Below are 21877 nucleotides of genomic sequence, written 5' to 3' on the forward strand. Positions count from 1 at the left end.
ATTACAGTTGTACTTACAAAGGTTACAGTTATCTTCAGTTTCCCTTTATGAGCTCAAACCAGCTGGATTGCAGAAATATTTCTGGTAATATAACTAGACCTATTTCACAAACATAATTTATCAGCAGTGATTGCATGTTTTTTTGGCAATTGTTAGAATTACACATTTTTTACTTACCTTCTTTATCCACACGGAAAACAAAAGTCCTGTGGGATGTGACAACTTCAAATTTATTCTCCCCATGAACTCTTACTGTTGCTATAGCAGAGAGCAGTATTATTCCCTTTGAGAACACTTCCTGTAATAGAAAGGGAATAGAAATATTTATTAACTCTCATGGAATGTTAAATTTCTCTCAGGTAATACTACTTGTCATAGTGTTTAGGAAGTTCACATATACAGTCTGTGCTCCTAAAAGGTCTCTACACATAATAAAGTTGTATAATAAGTAAACCACTACCTTAAGCATCACCAACTTCATTGTTCTGGACCTATCCACATCTACTACCTTATAAAATAGAATAAAATCCTATGGTGAAATAGAATGTGTATATTTGAGATACAACTTCATAAATTGTCTCATGGCATTAATATTGCAAAACATCAAACGTTCCAAAATTTGCATTTTTATGCCAAAGTAAATTACATTTACTATCTCACAGAAAAATAATTTAAAAACATATAATCATTACATTCGTAGGATAGAATCAGACATAGGAAAAAAACTGTGCTTTCTCCAGGCATTCTAAACATTTCTTCTGTTTCCCCCCACACTGCCCCTTCAATGGCTAGCCAATAAGAAAAGTAAATTCACTGATTTATCCCTAAATTTGAACACAAAGGGGGCATCACTCTGGAAAAATACATTCTCCTGTCAGTACTAATAAGAATGCTCTAGCTTGGATCAGGTATGTACTTTTCTGCTATACACGTGTGCTGGTTTTGGCTGAGATACAGTTAATTTCCTTCATAGTAGTTAGTATAGGGCTATGTTTGGTGATGGAAATAGTGTTCATAACATAGAGAGGTTGTACCCATTGCTGAGCAGTGCTGACACAGTGTCAAGGCCTTTTCTACTCCTCACTCCACCCCACCAGTGAGGAGACTGAGGTGCACAAGAAGCTGGGAGGCAACACAGCCGGGACAGCTGACTCGAGGGATATCCCCTACAATATGGCATCATGCTCAGTATATAAAGCTGGAGGAAGAAGGAGGAAGGGGGAAATGTTCAGAGTGACGGAGCTTGTCTTCCCGAGTCACCATTTAGTGGGATGGAGCCCTGCTCTCCTGGAGATGGCTGAAAACCTATCTGCCCATGGGACGTGGTCAATGAATTCCTTGGTTTGCTCTGCTTCCACATACAGATTTTTCTTTGCCCCTTAAAGTTTCTTTATCTCAATCCATGAGCTCTTATGTTTATTCTTCCAATTCTCTCTCCTTTCCCAGTGGGGGAAGAGTGAGTGAGTGGCTGGTGAGTGGTTGTGTGGGGCTCAGTTGCCAGCTGGGGTTAAAGCACAATAATTTGGGATCAGTGCAAATTTTCCCCACATTTGCAAATTTCCAACTAGGAATCAGGACAACTGACCTGGACAAAAAAGCAAGATAGGAAAAAGGAACTGCTACAAGTACCTTCTTCAAGTAGCTCATCTTTTAACCTAACTAACCTAAGTATTTGGGGGGGAGGGAGAGGGGAGGAGAGGAAAGGTCAAGCAGATGGGCACTTTGAAATACATCTGCATGAGTTCTGGATTCCAGAGTTAATGCTACTCCTGTCCCCACTATGCTTTGATCAATCGGTTTTCTGACCAAGACAATTCAGATATACTGCTAAAATTTATGTTCCAGATGCAGTAACAGTCCAACAGTCAGCTCCCCATAAAGAATTTGTACTGCAATAACTTTCCTCACAAAGTATAAATTATAAGACTTCATACAAGGACTTACGGAACTACTGTGAATGCTAAGCATGAAGGATACACTGGATCATTTTTTTGTTTACTGAGTTTAATATACTAATGATTTTCACCAAATAAATACTCTTACATTGTTCCCCTTTGAGGTACTAATACATGTCAGTAAATGTTTAGCAAATAAATAAATAGCAGAAATACAGCAGACAAAAGCATGTTACTGTAGTTACACACAAGAAATAGAATGATTATAATATTGTACATCTGTTTTTATTACGGCTATATTTTTCAAAAGAGTGATTTTTAACATATTTGTAATAAAGTTAGATATTATGTTAACTAATGATCCTTCTAATGGCAAAACAAACTTATTACATGTACTATTTCTGTAGGTATTCAGATATAAATATATTATGGTGTTTGCAGGCATCTACTGGCTGTATTTGGTACTACTGTAAGGGAATAACTCAGACTGCTGGAAGTCACAACTATTTTATTTCATTTGCTCAAAAAAAAAGTCAGTTCCCTTTTAAGCTGAGCATAGTTTTGCTTTGCTGTTTAAACAATCATCCATCATCCTTTTTAAAGCTTTGTTCTCCAAAGCATACATATTTTCAAATACAGTTTAAACTATAATAATTTATCAATCTTTCTTCTGCAGTAGCATTTCTTTCATGTGCAAAAATAATGGCTGTTAAAAAGCCCTTGTTGATCAAGATACAGTATCTCTCTTTGAAATGCTTCAGACTAGAAATTAGGTGAATTATTTAAGAATATAGAAAACAAAACCAAACAAATGCAGCCAAGAACCTCACAGATATTTATTCTATTACTGAGTGGTGTTCACTAGTTTTAGAGCTGCTAAAAAGTTATATGACAGAACAACTTTCTGGAGGAAAAGCAGAATGTTTTGGTGGGTTTTTTTAATACTAGCTGCTTCAATGGAAACTTTTATTTTCAAATACAGTCCAACGTATTCCACTGAGTCTACTCTTATCTGCTTGTAATAACCAGAAAAATATCAGTATGGATTGGTTTCCATTTGAGAACTACTTTTAATTGATATGTGAAACCAAAATTTCAGCAATTGCTTTATAACATGCTTGTCTGTGTAGGAACATGCTGGGACAAACACAAATTAGAATAGACAGAACTCGCCATTAAGATCTAAAGTTAAAACAACCATTTCCCCATTTATATATATATTTATTTATATATATATATATATATAGCTATTTAGCTAGGAGGGGAGACATGCAGTGACTTGCAACGAGCCGTATAACTACCCTCATCATTTACGAGAATTATCTCCTGAGCTCTGTGCAGCTCCTGATGGGTCTGCAAATAGTTGCTTATGATGATCTCAAGGTAACAACACACAAGCAACAGCAGGAACATGCTAGTATCCATCTCGCAGGAAACATGAATGCACTTGGTATGGGAGTAGTGATTCAGCAGAGACCACTGCACCAAAAACTCACATTCCCCAATGACACCACTGCTCACTCAACACAATCCTACTGTGCACTAAGAAATACTGGTAGTCAACTATATTTTCCTCCTATTTGCAAGACAGTCTGAGTTTCACCAAATCCTCAATTCCCAGAATTTTCTTCAGGCCTTGGAGTTCTCAGACATACAGTTCTTCGCATATGTGATTCACCAAATTAGTAAATCAGACGCCCAGGTCCAGTCAAACAGTGTACACATACAGATCAACCAGCATCTCTTTCAATCCCCAGAGTGAAGTTTAGATTTAGATTTGAGGAAAAGTGAGGCAAAGAGGCTTCAAGACAAGTGTTCGCAAGCTCCTGAGGGCCTAACCTACCACAGAGACCTTTCAAATAGAGGATGCAGAGTTGGTAGCTTCATGGGACACACTAAATGTTCCCTTGAGCAGAAGGGAAGACTTCTGGAATCTCTTATGACAGATGAATGTGTAACAAGTACTATTCTGGAGTAATTGCCCTCCAAATAACATTTTCAGTAACTTTCAAAAAAAAATCCCCAGTGCAGATACAAGACTTAAAATTGTATATTATCATTTCTTTCCCTAATTATGCTGCAGACAGTGTTAAGCATATCCCATTGCTGTATTTTTTCAAGTCTTTCTTAATGACTAACTCTGTTTTTCTGCTTCTCTGAAGCCTTGGGATCAATACCACAAAGAGGTAACATTTTTTGTCACTGCTATCCAAATGTTTTTCTATTGTTCCCTTCACCTGCAAAATCATGTCTTTGACTGTAAGTGAAGCAAGGTAAGCAAGTGAAAACAGATTGTTCAAGTTCCCGATCAGTAGGCATAAAGATCAATGTAAATAATTTTTTGAGCTTGTTCTTAATTTCCCAGCCCTTCACAAATAAACAGTCTTATCCTACTTCAGTTCTTACAGCCCTACCCCATCATAAAGCATCTATAGGTCTCTTATTGATTACCACCAACCAGCATACTGTTTGGGAACTTTTACCTGAAACTGCATTTTCTTCCTAATTTAATATGCATATTCAACAGGAAATGCTTTCCAGCATTTAAAATAACACACATGCACGTAACCTCAACTTCCCCAAACATGCATATTGTACAATCATCTATCACTTTTGAGTTTCAGAAGGTCTTCATTACTTCCAAGAGGAGAAATTCATTAATCACAGAGCAAAAGAAAGAAGAATTTTGTAGTGTGTTAGATTATTACATGGAATTACAAGAGAATTACAAGGAATATACTCTTTGTTGAAAACCATGATTTACAAATTCCCTTATGCATCACATATAAGAAGTGAACTACTTTAAATAAAGCAACTCATGAGGCTGTGAATATTTTGGTAAGATTCAATCCTCAGGTACAGAAGCAAAAGCATCCATAAACATCACAGTACTATGCTGATTTCGAACAGACCCATTCAAACCTAACCTTGTTCAATGACGTGACATACAGGAAAGAGACATTTTTAATCAAGGAATCAACAAGTGTATGGGTTGCAAAGAGACTTTCCAACCACCATCAAAATAACACTTGTTGTCTTAAATGTGCTTAGCATGATCTGTTTTGCAGGCTGCAGCAGTGTCACACTCTCACTAAAGTAAAAAAAGCTGAAATCTACCTGAAAAGGTGAGAAATACAAACCCTTCTAGGAAACAAAAGGATGAACAATACATGACGATTTCAAGGACATTTTGAAGTATTTAATAATATCTCACCCTATTACTTTACAATTGAAAATTAATTTAAGATGAATATTCATTTGTAATTATTTCATAATTTCTTAATAGTAACACGTGTATTACATGGATGCATTTTGTTCTAAACATGACCAAAACACATCACTTACCTTTTCATTATTGTAATAAGAAATGCTGTCTCCATCAAATTTAACCCAGCGCTTCTGAAACACACGTTTGCTGGGAATAAAAAAATTAACACAATTAATATTATAAACACAAGCTAACACCATCTTTTAAGAATGTCTCAAGCACAAATTATAGAAAGGTTTACTTGACTTTTGCTTGAAGTTAACAAGGATGAGAACTGACTTCTTATTGGAAGTCAACTATTCTGAACATAGAGTAAAACTATAAGTACTACAAGCTCTGCTTACATACTTTCCAAAAATGAAAACTGAGAACCTAAAATGACCATCTCATTGTCATGCTTACGAGAAGGAAATCTCTGTTTATAGGCTACAGTATCTCCAATCATAAACATCAACACATCTCCTCAACACTCTCTTTCCTGGTCAATGAATAAATAGCAGTCACACCACATCTCTCAACAAGTACATCATGAAATTTCATTTCAACATGTGTTATCAACTGGATATCATTTGATATCTCAGTATCCAGTTAACTCACGCTCTATAAGGATTTTCTCAGAAAATGCATTTTTACATGAGCCCAAAGTAGTCCATTATGCTCATTAAAAACACTGGCAGCCTGTTAGTTACCATCTATAAAAGTTTCAATTCTAAAATCTATTAAACAAGTTAATTAAGCAGCAACAAGACCCCTCATGTCTTTTCCCAACATTATTTCCTTTCCTGCTAAATGAGTGCTCTGCTTTAGGATTAGTAGACTGTGATAGTTTATCAAAACTTTAATCAAATAGCAGCTCTGGCTTAATTAACTTGTATTATATGACTACAATAAATCATCATTTTTCATAACCTGGAAAGGCCAATGTAAAATGGCCTTTCCATTAAAATGTCAATAAATTTCAAGATGATGCAGTGAAGAGTGAACCTAAGTACCACATACAATGTGAGTAAACTGAATGGTTTTACAATTTTTAGTGAGTTAACTAAAATAGAGAGGTTGTACTTTAATTGCATGATTTGTAGTAATTTAAGGAAACAGTCTATATTCTTTTTCCTGAGGAAACACAAACTGCCATATGTAAACTGGAGCTCTATAAAAAGAATGGGAGGTGTAGAACAGAAAGATTCATTTGGTGGGAACTGAAATAAAATATGATGATGCTTCAATAGCTTGAAAAAATTATGGTTTTTTTCCTTTTCTTTTTTTTTTTTTTAATTCTTCAGATATTTGAAAAGTGGTATTGTAAGAAAGAGAAACAAAAATGTATCATTCATTGAACTGCATCTGAGATAAAGACCTTGAAATGTAGCCAAAGAATATCACTGGATCAAGGCTACTGACCCTACAACTGTTCTACTCAGTAGCAACCAGTACTAATTTTGGGGTTAACGCACTGTTTTTCAAATAATATATTCTCACACAACAGTTTATTAAAGCCTTCAAAGTTTGTTCACAACTCTATTCCTTCAAACAGTGCAAGACAAGGCAACTGGAATCAAGAATTATAGTTTTATCACTCGAAAAGCTAACTGCCAAAAGTGTTGCTAAAAAAAACAAAAGAAATTCCTGTAAGTGAAACAAAACAAAAGGTACAACTAACTGCAGCTCTCCCAGAAGTCAGCACATTAACAATTCTGAAAAACAAAAAAAAAAATTAAAAATGCCTATTACATGGGGAAAAAGTCTTGACTCTTTGTATAATTATTCTTTGATTCTTTAGCAAAAGTAAACAATGAAAATCCATAAATGTTAATGAAACTTTTAAAGCAATTTAAAAAAGAAAGAAAATAGGTTTGAGCACATTGAAATCCCATGACGGTAAAACAGGTTTGTTAAACCAGGTTTATTCCTTCTTATTATTCACCTTCAACAATGTAACCATGCAAAACCAAAATTAAAAAAACCTTGGCAAGTTAGAATCCTCAGAAAAGAACAAGAAAAAAAATGGAAATTGCTATACAGTAGAGCTGCTTCAAGTGGATTCAGACCATATTGTATTCTAAAACAATGTAATTCAATAAATTTCTCACTAAACTGAAAAAAATAATAGCTCTGCTACTTGCTAAGCAGTGACAAGTATTATAGCCACAAACAAGGAAAGGAAAGGCCAGTTTAATACCATTCAGTGTAGCTAAAGTCACAGTTCTTAGAACAAAGAATACAGATGTACTAAGGCTTGAATAGAAGTACAGTAGACGTATTACAGCCCTAACAAGTACAACAGCTTTAATTTCTAGATGCTGAGTAGTAGTGAAGATCAGAAACAGACTAAAATAGTAAAATTGTGCCAATTTCAACTGAAAAAGGAATTGAGAAGTCATAAGAACAAATGGGGAGAACTGAAAAGTACAATTTAAAATGACTAGTCTATTCAAATTACTACTGAGGAAGTTAGAAGAATTTCATCAGAGTTTGCAAGTATTTATAAAGGGAAGATTTGATAATGCAGCATTCTTTAGCCAAAATCAATTTAATAATAGCTGGAAATTAAAATTGGTTAAAATAAAACAATGAAAAAACTCATAACAGAAATTAAACATAAGATTTGTTGTTGCTGTTGTCTAACCTCCACATGTGGCAAAGAGTATTCACTTTCTATTGTGTTCCCCTCTCCTCTTCATTATTTGAATCTTAAAACAAGACTTGGGCTCAGATTCCTCCCATCTAACTTTAGGCACATCGGTAAACTAAACTAGGAGTCAATTCACCCCAGACACATTTCTAAACTCAAAGCTCACACAATACACACAATTCTGAAAGCAACAGGATCTTCAGTCACACTAATTATTAAGTTATAATCCACAGTCAAATTAGTAAAGCAGTATTCCAGAATTGGAGTTAGTTTTCACTTACTTTGTAGCCCAGAGAAAACCCAGCAACTCAGCAAAAATGCAATGATTAGAAATAATGGTACAAATTCATTCTGTATTTTTCCGCTAGAGTTCATGAGTAGTGACCAACATTTGTAATAAAATATTTTTATTGAGTGCACTCATAAATAAACTTCAGGATAGACATCACTAATAAAAACTTTTGAATTCAGCAGAGTCCAGTGCTCTTTCAACAAAAACAATTCCTCTTCTCCTCCCACCACAAATATTAAGCAGTGACCAAATACAAACTTAACATCTCTCACGCAAACATACATTGTCACAATTCTACAGTAATCACTGAAAACACTTACCCTTGAGGGGATAATTTATCCAGCCATCCTGCTTTAACCTTCTTTACTGACGGTCCAAAAAAACAAGCATATGGTGTTATTGATTCATTTCCAATCAAAGTCTGATCTCCACTAAATTGAGAAAAATTCATTTGTTTACTGACCAAGTGATCAGAATCTCTACTTTGTATCTTACTACAAGAATCTGAGAGTGCTTTGGCTTTGTTTTTCCTTTTCTTTAAAGACAAAGAATGTTGTTCCACAACAGAATATACAGATTCACTTTCAGATTCTTCTGGTCCCAATGATTGGTTTTCCTGAGACAAGGGTTCATTTTTTGCAAATTCCTTTGTCTTCTCTTCTGGATTATTAAAGTAACTGGAAAGGAAAAGCACATTTTAATCCTAAAATGTATTACTACAATGAACAAATATATAAAATTAATAATTAGAACAAATATTGGTAAGACATATTATAATTATGTATAAACTTGTATAATCACTGTGATAACCACAGAAATGCTAAACACAACCTGTCTTATAACTATGACCATACTGAATCCTACTTTCTCCATTCAACAGGAATGGTAGCAATATAACACTCCTTTAGAAGCCTGAACAAAAATTTAAAATTAATTCTCCTTCCTGAGAAAACTAGCTTTGCTCATTCGAATACTTTGGAGGACTTGCAGTATCACCTCTCTCTTCCAGTTCCCAGCTCAACAAAAGCCTGGTGCAGACTAGATAATTAAGGAGCACATCAGCTCCCATTTCATCAAACCAGTGGCCACTGCCTCATGACAGGAGAGGAGAATGGGTTTTACTTTTGTGTTTGTCTTTTTTTTTTTTCAGTGAGGAGATAGATTATGAGAGTACTCAGACATGGTTAGCTGGGAGACATACAAAAACAGAACTTGTGACTTTCTTGTTTCAACTGGGGAAAACAAGGACACTTTCCAAATTCATAAAGTATTCTGAAACCTGGTTTAGACAGACTCAGAACAGCCACAGAGCCTAACTTTTCCTCCTCTAGGATGCGGTTAAAGGCTCAAATAGGAGAAAAAAAATATACAGTCATGGTTGTGCCTTCAGAATTAGAGATCTACTTGTGACATCAGTAAATAACTCTTTCCTCTTTACACTTTGAGTTTCTCTGTAACACTTATTTAATACCATAGATTCTTGGAAGGATATTCTTCATTCATTCCTAGATCCAGTTTATTTTCACAAGCCAGGAAATCATTTCCACCAAGTTCCTAGAAAAGAAATATATTGTTACCAACTTTTGTATGGAAGTAGTGATGTTTAAATTACTGTAGATATAAATCACACACAAACAACAGCCTAACTAGCAAAGCTGCTCTTTCCCATATTTTTAAATATGCATTTGAAAGCTTATTTTTTAAAAAGTATTCTAAGAAATTTTATTTTCAACATTTTCATTTTAAATAATAATACTCATATAAAACATTTGAGCATAATCCAAAATACCTGATACAAACAAATCAGAAAAAGAAATCCAGCATGTAGAAGCATCAGTGCTCTGATTTTTCTCGAGGTACCACTGATGTCCAGGTTTCAGTGGATACAGATTTTCTTCCTAGTAGCTGGTACTGTGTTTTGGATTTAGTATGAGAACAATGTTGATAACACAGATGTTTTAGTTGTTGGCAGGTAATGCTTACTCTAAGTCCAGGACCTTTCAGTGTCGCTCTGCTAGCAAGGAGATGCACGAGAAGCTGGGAAGGAGCATGGCCAGGACAGCTGAGCCAAACTGGCCAAAGGGATATTCCTTGCCATGGAAGATCATGCTCAGTATATAAACTAGGCAGGGTGGGGAGAGGGAGGTTGTTGGCCCGGAGTTGCCGATCACTGCTCAGGAATGGACTGGGCACCAGTCAGCAGGTGGTGAGCAATTGTATCATGCATTCCTTGTGGGTTTTGGTTTTCATTTCTCTTTCTCTCTCCTATCCATTATACTTATTAACACCATTAGTAGTAGTATACTTTACTTTTCTTCAGTTATTAAACCATTCTTATTTTCAATGGGGTGGGAGAGAGCAAGCAGCTGTGTTCTAGTTGCCAGCTGCGGTTAAACTATGAAAACTGAATGTTTTTTAAGATCAAGAGCCACTTGTTACATGTAAGTTAAGCACCATTTATGATTTGCCACTGCTAGCCTATCTTTCATATCAATACTTCTTGGAATTAAACATACAGCCTTCCTAATATACTAAGGATAAAATAATGGCAAATTCAAAATCATAAAGTAACACCAAACTCAGCAATATCTTGCTGAATATATCTTGCTTTTTTTTTTTCTAAGATCTTCCTAAAAGGGCCATTTATTAACTTTTGTTTAGAAATCTTTATCACAAATTGCTTGCAGTTTACAAAATGTTAAGGTTAACACCACTCATTTCACATCTCCTAAACTTGATCTGACAATCACATTATGAAGTTTCTCAGTATTCTTCTTTCTTCCTTTAAAAAAACCTAAAATTAACATCTTTGTGCTTTCTGATGGAAGCATTTTGATTTACTCATTTGATCTTTGATGTGTATGTAACGAAGCTGAACGATGTCAGAAAAAAAGTGGATAAGTTTTCACAGCATTGTCATTTGTTTTTTGAGCAGCAGCACCTAATCTTGTACTTGAGGACTGTACCTTGGTAACATGGAAAGGCAAGAATAAAAAAAGCAAATAGTCCAAATCATAGGAAGTGTACACTGTAGCAAAAATGTAGAAATCACAGGCTGATGCTAAGATAAACCTAGGTGAACTGTCTGCCTTCCTCTGCCAGACAGATCCATTATACTAATAAAAATCCACCAAAACCCAGACACCCACACATCACAGTACTATGTTGCAGCATCAAGGGCTAGACAAACAAACCAGTAAACAAAAAAAACACAAAAATACAACACAAATCTAAAGAACACAAAGCCAAAAAGCATCCACACACCTTACAAACAAATTAAATAGAAAACCAAAAAGCAACCTGTCCACTGCTTATCAATTACTTGAATTGTCTAGAATCTCACCAAAGGAGGGGAAATGGAAGTGTCCCACTTCTACACAACAGTCAAGAGGCTAGTATCACAACCCATGAATGAAACATCTTCAGAGTAAAATGGTCAGTATCCTTTATCTTTGTTTCCTTATTAGTATGCATTCCCAAACCACACCCACTGAAGCTACGTGGTAGTACCTCTTCCTCCCTGTCATGAACCATTACAACAGTTTGATGGACTGCTTGTGCTCCCTCCCCAGTCTTCAGCACCTGGTCAGGTGAATTCAGGGAGCCAGATAACTTCCAAGCAATAACCAATAAATGCATTTCTATTACCAGTAGATTTTAAAATGCAGAAGTCCACAAATGAAAACAGGTTGTGGGTAAAGGGAGTTCTATATGCCCACAGACATACCCAAGGATTTCCAATGTGCTATTTACAGAAATACCCTTCAAGATGCTCAGACTCAAGATGAGACAAAATCCCCATCTCCCACCTCCTACAGATCTCTGAGGTATTATACAAAGGTAGTTACCAGCAGCATTTTCTCCTGCAGACACCTTTGTAGAGAGAAGTATTTCTTAAAAGATAGGTATATACATTACACAGAAACTGTCTCTAAATATGTATTGTTCTTATGCATAGGAAGGCACTCACCCTTAAGGAAGAAATCTGGCTTCTGGATCCCAGACAGATGGAACTGCCTACTCAAAGGTCTGTATAAAAACCCTCTACTTTAGATCAGGAAGTAATTCAGATACATTTAGCTTTTTCTAACAGGGAGTCTTGCTGATTTGAACAGCAAGACAGGAACCCTGAATGCTAAAAAATAGACTGCATGAAGGGTATCAAACTTGAGCCTACAGTAAATGAGACTCAATGCCATTCAGGACAGAGGCATCTTCCTTAAGAGATACTACCTTAGCGTTCCATTAAAGCTGATGTCACACAGTTCTCAGGTTGATTCTTGAATCATGATTTGGCAGTACAATTTTATAACAGGTCCATAAAGATAAATGTCTCCTTTTAAAATATTAAGGCTTCTTATGTTAAAGTAGTAAGATTTGCAATCTGGCCAGACTTCCACAGCATCACAACGCTTAGGAACTCACACAATTTACTGAACTCAATATGCATGTTGAATTTAATCTATCTACAGCAAGAAATAAAGCCAATATTTCACTTTAGAGGCCTGAATTCATTAGAATTCAGTTTTCCTCCAAAGGAATTCTAACATACTTGACTCTTTTAGTTGGACACAAAAATAAAACAGCCTTAAAACATTTGGATTTTTGTCTTATTTTTAAATCAATAGAAAAATCCCAGTTCCTTCTTCAGGTTGCCCTTCAGAGATTTCTCCTTCTACTTGTCTTTCTTCCTGAACCAAATCAAAGGCATATTTTCTTTATAACCTTCAGTCCTCTGTTCTCTCATACTCACTTACTTCCAATCTGTAGTGACTCATTACCTGTTTCTACAGGCATTCCTTTCATAAAAGCCTACAGAAGCCTTTTCTTTATACCAATGAAACAGGAAGAATGGTAATGGCCAACTTACAAGCCCTTAAAACAAATTTCAGTCAGTCAGTATAACAACTTGCTACCTTTTCTTCCACATAAACAAATTACATGCTCATGTGACTTAGCATGAAGCAGCAGCTACAAGCTCTAAAATGTCCAATATTTTACAGTGTTATCTAAATATTCTGATTTGTTCCTTGATACCTGTTGAAAAAAATATGAAAGTGAAATGTATGTCAGGATGTTTCTTTTCCGGTTCTCCTTTATGACCTTTGTTTGCAAAAAAGTTCTAACGGAGCTAAATTTAGCTATGAAATTTCCAACAGGCCTGTGATAAACATCAAACTTAAGAAACTGTTCACATACATGAAAGTGATATTGAAACCCAAATCTTCAGATCACACTGCAGTAATCGTGATACTAGAACCAGCAGAAATAGTGATTAATTTCAGGCAGTTAATCCAGTTTAACAGCATGGTATTTTTGTACTTGCTGCCTTTATAAGATAAGAAAGAATGTTGACAATCTTTCTGGGTATCCTTTTTCATAACCAACCATTTCAATTAAATGTACAGAATAATGCTAAGAAGTAACAAGAGAGCTAGGAAACTTTTTCTAGAAAATCAGCTTATGCCATTGAACTAATTACAAAGAAGTTAAATTTTGAATTTTTAAAGACATCGGCACAGACACCAATAACTGGCACAGACACCAATAACTGGCACAGACAAGACATTGCACGCAAGGAAAGAAAATGAACACTAAAAAATCACTTCTGTGTACGACTGCCCTAGTTAGAACAGCTGGGACCGATTCATCACTGGATGGGTATAGCCCAAAACTGTGTATTCTATGGCCCTCCATGCCATTTCCCAGAAACTGTTGTCGGGGGGGGGGCCTGCCTGTGGGGGGGATGTTCCTGTCCTCATACCCTTTTATGGAATTCCCCGCTCTGAGGGAAGGATTGACCATTCCTGCCCGAACTGGAGAATATATAAACCTGGAGTTTCAGAACTTTTCTACCACTCGTGGGATCCAGAGGAAGACTGCAGCTCATCGCCCTCAACCAGACTGGGACCACCACCATCAAACTGGACTGCAATCACCACTTCTGACCAGACTGCAACAGCTCTCCCACCAGCAGGTTTTTCCCCCCTCTCCCTTTACTTTGGACTCGGGGAGGGGGGCCCAAGGAACACCACTTTGTTCATGCCCCAGGGTGCTGGGTTATACATTTGGGTTTTGTGGGTTAAGACCAATTGTTTGTCTGTATAATTGTACTTATTGTACTATTTTAATAAATTATTATTCTGACTTATAATCTCTCTTTTGAGTTGAGTTCATTTCCCCTGCTGGTTAACTTTTAAACCAGCACGACAAAAACAAGAGGGAAAAAAAGGCATGAATTTATGTGTACCTCCTTAAGAAGTCAACAACAAGAAAAAGGACAGTATATTTCCAAAAGTACCTACCAAAAACAGAGTTCACTTTTATGCTTATAAAACCACTCCCACTAGAAGATGAAATTTATTTTTATTGACCAATTCCTAAAAAGTTAAAATTGGAGAAAAAAAAAACCCTAGGCATCCATTTGAATAGCTTTTATTTTAGTCAGTAGTTTACAATATTTTAAAAAGTAAAACATTAGAGTGAAGACTAGGACACAGAGTTTTCTTTAACTCTGTGGTTTGAGATTGGCTGGAAGAAGTATAAGCAATCGCAGAATCAACAATTTCTGGTCTGCATCCTGCTGAGATAGAAGCAGGAGCTGGAAATTCATGGCATTTGGCAGACACCTCACAAAGCTAATTTACCTCCCAGATCTCCACATGATTCTGAAGTCTGTCCATATGCCATCTGTGGCACTCACATCATCAATTACTGACCCCAACAAAAGTGTTCACTTCAGAGAATTCTAAAACAAAAGTGACTTTCTGGGTATACAGCAAGTTTAGAAGATGCACAAAAAAATATCAGAAGTCCTGAAAATTTTCATATACAGGAATTGAAAAACATTATGGCCAAAAGTGACCATTAGATCAGCTAAGCTACTGTGCAAGCTGCTTTCACAGGATACACACAAGTTTGTGTAAAGATGCCCAGTCTTGATCTGCAATTACCAGATGGAGAAGTCACTTTTACCCTCACTAATAAATTCTAATGGTTATTCACTCCTTGACTTCAATTACAGAAAAAAAAGTATTTCAATATACCACTGTACTTGCTCAAATATGGCAGCTCTGGACATAGGGTGGGGAAGGCAAGTCTGTTATCTACCCTATGTTGGTTTAAAAAGAAAATAAAAAAACCTCAACCAACACACACACCACAGCTTCCTATTACTATTGAACAGTACAATCTGTATCTCAAGATTACGAAAAGTCATTAGACCTCAACTATTTACATTATAAACCCTTGTAGGTACCTAAAAAGACAGAAGTAGTACTGGAAACTAAAAAAGCCAAAAAATAAAAAAGAATTAAGGGCAATATAGGATATCTAACATGAAGATTAAAGTGAAGATAGAGCATTTATATTCAGGCTTCTTAACTTACTTTAGTATCTTTAGGGTTGTCACAAATAAAGGTTTCCCCATATGGAGAGATGATGGTTGGCTTTTCTTCTATGCAAGTTTCTTAAAGCAAAAAAATAAATGAATACAGTCATATAGTGCAATAGTCTACTAAAGTAATAATAAAATCAACAAGGGATATATTTTCAGCTTGTGATTTCTCTGTTCTTCACAGAAAAAATTCTGAAGAACAAGAAACAATTTCTCATTTCTAACTAAACTTCAGACACATTTTCACCACAGACACTACCACTATTACTATGTAATTTGAATATAACTTGCATACAGACATTTTCTTCTTTTCTACCCTGCATCAAGTTAAAAAACCTTTAGTTTTCTAAGGACCAATAGCTCCAAAGTGTAATTTATTCTGACTTAAAAAACCGCACACCAAAAATAAAGTTTTTGTGCACAATCTTCATTTTGTCATCAAGTATTTGCTTGAACTCAATATACATAACCTCAAACAAGATGTATCTCTCAAACATGAAAGAAGTTTGCAACTGACTGTGGAAGACTCATAAACTTTTCAGTAAAGTATTTATTACAATTAATTTCCTGGAGGTATGAGCATTAACAAAAAAATAAAGCAGCACTATTCACGAATAGGTTACTAATATCTTTCAAAAAAAAGCTAACTCTGCTTAAAAAATCTGGATCTAATCTTAGAAACTCAAACCACCAATCTAAAAAAATATAACAAAATAAAGAAGGTTTAAAGTCAGGATTTTATAATTTTTATTTTATTTGTTCATAATTAAAAACTAAGCAAAAATGCAGAAGTGGTTAAATGCCCTGCTATCACATAAATCACTTCTTCCATACCTTTGAGATGCCCAATATTTTTTAAAATATGCAAGTCAATACTCATTTTAAACAGCTTCTGGTCCAAGGTTACTTCTTCCTTAATATTCAAGGTGTAAATATTACTGTCCAATACTCACCGTTTTGTGGAAGTTGCCTCCCAGTGCAAGAAATATTTACAAGGTCCATATTTCTTCTTCTCTGAAGGGAACTTAAACAAAACAGAGCACAAAATGAAAACATTAAGTGAAATGTCCCAGAAATTAACCACTTCATGCAGTTAAATGATTAAAATTATGTACAAATACAGAAATAATAGATTTTAAGACTTGGGAAAATTTAATTTAAAAGTCACACAACAATTTGTTTTCCTCCCTTTACAACACTGAATGCTTCTTTGATCCTAGTACACATCCTGAGTTTGGGGTTCTGTTTTGTTCTGAATTGTTCTTATTATACAATTAGATTGCTGGGAAGAATAAAGATCCTACACTTTTCCCCCAATCCTTTACCTACTCTTCTCCTTCCCATTGATTACCAACAACTGTATTTATAGAAGGACATACTCTGAAAATCTAATTTAACATTAAACTCAGTGTGACCCTGGGCATGGGAATCCAGACAAAATATGCTCTCAACCACTGGAAAAAAAATTGCTGAAAAGTTTTGATTTCCTAAGGTGAATTATTTTCCCACAAAGTTTTAAAACCAAGATGTAAATGACATTGCATTGCCTGTAAATGTAAATGTCAATGTCAAGATGTAAATGTAAATGTCAAGATGTAAATGACATTGCCTGTGATTACTCCTGCACATTTTGTAGAAGGGTAAGAATGTATCCCCATACACGACAGAAAAGTTATTTCATTGTTGGTGTTGTGCCGGCCCCCAAGTACTTCAGTAGTTTCATGTATAGTGGCATTTAATTATTAGGGTTTCAGGCTAAGACAGCAGCTTTATAATCAGAACACAGGAACAAATATGTGTGAATTAGTACATTTCTATCCCCCCTTTACTACTCTAGCAGTCTGTATTAGAGCTCTTTTCAGTCAAGCTCTGAATCTCCCTATTAACATAATTAGTAATTTTCCATCTTAATTTCATTTTCTCTGCTTAAAATGGTAAAAGTTCTCACATATTCTTACAGAATATTATGTGGTTGATAAATGCCATACAAGAACCTTACAAATTTTGTCTATCAGTTTGTAGGTCCTCCATCATTCAAAAAAAAGATAAGTGTTTTACTAAAAATACCCATTTCCTAACTGTTTTTTCCCCATTTAAACTATTGAGAAATTTTATTATTTTAATATTAGCTACATTTAAAACTTTAAAACTACTGTCCCTTGAAGTCCAAGTAGAATTACTCCCTACTAAAAGATGATGTTTCTTTGTAACAGAAGGCAGACATTCATGAACTTAATTTTTAGTCCATGCCTAAATCTGCCTCAAAGAATTCATTAGATTGGATTCAAGATAGAAGCCACACCTTACTTGACATTTCAGTTGTTATCCAGGTTATATAAATTAAGTTCCTTAGTGATATTTTGTAAAATCCTGGTTTTAGAAAACACAGAATGACTTTGGCCAGCTACAGTGTATCATTGCCTAGTTCCTATATAGTTGTTTTGTCTCCTGAGTTATAATTACAAAAAAATAAAAATTACACAGCAAATACTTTAAAAGTCTGTGTTTCTTCATACATTTTACTAAAATTGATGAGGTTACATATTTTGAAGCTCCACTAGCAAACTAACCTCCTGAGTTTGTACTAACCTAATTTTAAAGAACTCGGTATGCTTACAAAAAACCTAACCTAACTTATTTCAACACAGATCATTTGTTAGGTTGTTTTTTTAAAGAGTATTAGCAGCATTAAACTAAATTAAGAGTTACAGATAAACAGCTTTGACTTGTAGAGCTATTAAAATTATGGTTTTCTGCCTTATGTAAAACAGTGAGTCATTTTCTTAGTTTCAGGGTGGATGGATAAATTCAACAGGAAATGAAAAATAACAAAATCACCTTTAAAAAGAAACCCAAAAGCACCATTTTTTAAAAATCTATATACTTTTCAGGATTAGTGTATTCTTTCTTGATCATGTACCTACATGTATGTATGCATGGCAAAAACCCTGTTAATAAACTAACTATAGTATTTTTTTTTTCCAGCAATCAAAAATAAAACCTGTCATTTCCGGAAAGCAAATTTCTAACTTATGTTAAGTAAAAACTATCTCAAGGTATAAAAGAAATGAAACTAGTTTACTTCGAATAACTGCTTGAAAGATTATGCCATAACAAAAACTCTACAGTGCAAGCTATAAAATGATAATAATCTATCAATGCTCAATAGAATAGCTAGCTAGTTATTGTACAAATGGAATACCTAGATTAAAAGACAGAAAAATACTGAAGACTTCATGAGCAAAAAAACATTAAAAAAAATACCTTATATGAATACCAATCTCTGACTTTCCTCAACCATTTCAAAAATTTAATAACTCTTCTCTTAAATTTTCTCAATTCAGAAACTGAATACCTCAATCAAAGAAGATTGATGATATTCTTTATTTTGCTCTTTAATGGAAGATTAGTGCGAGCAGTTTAAGAGTGCCAATCACAAAGTGTGCCAATTTTTCAATGATATAATAATAATTTCAATTATTATTCAATTATCACTTAGTTACAACTGTGGAGACTAATGCTCACAATTTTCATATATTAACAGGTACCGGATGTGGCTCAGGTTACACACACTTCTCTACCACCCCTTCTTACGCACAAACAGGATGAAAGGGTGTGATGAGGCAGTGACTGGTCTTGCTAAAGGCCAAGAGGTTGGAAAGCTAAAATGTCACACTGAGCTGGTTTATTCAATATACTCTTGTCATCTTGTAAATAAAGTCAGCGAAAAAAAGCAGTCAGTGCTTCAAAGTCTTTACTGGTATTCATCTGCTTAGTGTTTTAAATGAAAGAAGCTTTTCTTTTCCAACTCATTCAAGACATGTTTTCTTTTCTATCCATCTCAAGACCTAACCTCCCATAATGCAAACACATCAAAATTGCTCTAGCACGCTGTGTTAAAGTTTTGGGGTTCATAGACTGCTTGCTTGCAGAAGCAAATTAATGGTGATGCTTGACCATGAGAATAGAGAAGGAGCAGCTTCTCTCTTCTAAATTTTTTTTTTTTTTTTATGACAGAACACAGTAGAGATACACAGCAGCACCAGCTTGGACACCTCATTAGCAATCTTGACCACTTGCATGTTAAGAAATGGAGTCTAAAGAATATCAGTACCAAGCAAGAAGTCTCAACCACAGGATCTGCCAACTGTAGAAAATGAATGATGCCTCCTCAGGCCAACCACCATTATCTATTTTACTTATTTATATTTTCCCCTAAACATAGCACGTTATCCATAATTACTTTTGTTCTACTTGTTCTTATTTATCTTAAAAAAGAATCAGAGCAATCCCAATACTAAACAGCACAAGTAACAAAGTTGGGAGATAGGAAAAAAATCTAAAAGAATACAGAGTTCATCAGTCAGAAATTTTATCTTTGTAGCATTCTATATAAAAACCAGGTCTACCATGTTATAAATCTGCTTCAGCTTAATAACTAAAAATAACTTAAAAACTAAAAATTAATAACTAATATCCATGAACAACCAGAAGAAAATGCTTTCTCTGCCTCTATGGAATAGCCTTCATTCAATGTAATAAGGACAAAATCAGCATCTGTCAATAAGGTCAGCTGAGAATCTTTGTCTACGAAATTCTGAAAAACAGGCACGATCTTTAATCCTGAGGTTAAAGATGTTTGCAAGCTGCTATTTTAAAGGTCTGTATTAGTTCTCTGCCTCTAAAAAAAGGTTGCCAGCAAGGTTATCAAGAATGTTTCTGCGAAGTTTAAGTTCTGCTGTGAAGTTCTTGTTTAGCCTTGATCTTCCTCAGACAGACTGGTCCTTCAGCATTCCCATATTCCTTTTCTTTATTGGAGCATAAAGACAAAAAAAATAATCTGGACCTCACAAATCAAAATGGTGGATAATGAATTTAGTGACCCAGTCACATCAATCACTAACAGACTGGGATTTGGAGGATTTACTTCAATAGTGGGAAGATTACAAATTCTCTCTACTGGATGATTGTTTCTCAAAAGATATTAAGAATACTCATTTAGTAGCCAGTTATTATTATTGCCTTTAAGGTTGAGAATCCCATTTTGTCTCAGCATGAATAATTTCATTAAATGAAATAGGGATAATCACTCCACAAAAGTTAACATAAATCTACTCCTCACCAAAAGAGACGTATACTTAAGTTTCAGTAAGACACTGATTAAACATTTTTTAAGAATCTTTCCCTCTCCACCTGCTTAAAGAATTGTATTACAACATTTAATTTTGACTTTTTTCAGTAACCTAAAAAAAACTTATAAATGCTGGGAAACCCCTGCATTTAGAGCATGTATAAACTCGGTGTTTCTAACTGCTGAGATATGCAGATGAAAAAGCCAAGATAAATACAAAACATTCTCAGACATGCCCCTTCCAGGCATAGCTAGTGCCTAAAACATTAACTAAAAAAAATGCAATCTAATGATTTGGATATGACTACACCAACAAATCTTTGCATACGCCTTTCACCAGAAGTCTTTTTTTGCACATTTTTCTTCTGTTTAATGATGATTATTAAACATGATGAGTAATAACTTTTGTTAATAGATCCAAAAATATTAAAAATTAATCTGTGGGGAGATATTCTGTACTTACAGACTGTAATATTGTGATCGACTGCATATTCAGTGGCTTTTAACATTCAAACAATATTACTTTATTAAGATATGTCTGAAATTAAGTTCTAACATCAGATATTTTCCTCTACATTCCACCATATTTTTTCTACAAAAACTAACGCTTATTCAAGATAATAAGTACTGTTCAGTAATTTGTGGATTCGAGTTATGAACTCAACCATTTTGAAGGAAGAAAAATACACAGTCATACCATTTGAATATTTCAAAAGAAACTCAAACTTCAAAGATTCCATAAACTCTGAAAATCTTCCACATCCATCCTCTTTTTTCTACTTTTTCCATTGCTTTTCCCCCCTGCTGGCATGCTTCAGAAATATTTTTATAGTACAAATATCACTAAAAGCTAAGGTTTTGTTGTTAGGAGAACAGCAGCAAAGGCCAACACTTAATATAAGAAAATGGTTGCATTCATTCTCCAAAGTTAACAATTAAATGACAATCAGTTTAGAAATTATCCTAAGAGCCATCCTGAAGAAAGTGCTTATGTTTTATACAGTTGTTTTTAACAATAGTTATATATAAAGCAATAAAGATCCCTTTCTTTGATAACATGTTGACATGGAGATATTTGAGGAGTTTATAAGGACATACTGTTCTAAAATTCCCCTTTACGCTCTCATTTTTACTTTTAATTGCCTTGAAGCTTAATCATCCTTCAATTAATTTGGCAACATTCATACCAAATCCAGTGTATTTACAGCACATTTTAAAAAAATCCACCAAAAAAAAAAAATAAAAAAAACCCTGTAAGAAATC

The 21877-nt window shown here is 34.7% G+C and overlaps 1 protein-coding gene across 1 annotated transcript in view; it reads right to left on the reverse strand.

Moving 5' to 3' along the window:
* ARAP2 (ArfGAP with RhoGAP domain, ankyrin repeat and PH domain 2) overlaps window positions 1–21877 on the reverse strand; it is a 117360-nt gene that overhangs the window by 94527 nt on the left and 956 nt on the right. The window contains exons 2-7 of the mRNA XM_018068149.2: window positions 16437–16507; window positions 15476–15555; window positions 9559–9641; window positions 8408–8764; window positions 5241–5310; window positions 178–298 (exon numbers count right to left, since the gene is read on the reverse strand). Of these exons, the coding sequence (XP_017923638.2) occupies window positions 178–298; window positions 5241–5310; window positions 8408–8764; window positions 9559–9641; window positions 15476–15555; window positions 16437–16507 (782 nt within the window). The remainder of the gene's footprint in view (window positions 1–177; window positions 299–5240; window positions 5311–8407; window positions 8765–9558; window positions 9642–15475; window positions 15556–16436; window positions 16508–21877) is intronic.

The sequence above is a fragment of the Manacus vitellinus genome, unplaced genomic scaffold, assembly GCF_001715985.3.
Source record: "Manacus vitellinus isolate BGI_N305 unplaced genomic scaffold, ASM171598v3 scaffold_0_pilon, whole genome shotgun sequence".
Taxonomy (NCBI): Eukaryota; Metazoa; Chordata; class Aves; order Passeriformes; family Pipridae; genus Manacus; species Manacus vitellinus.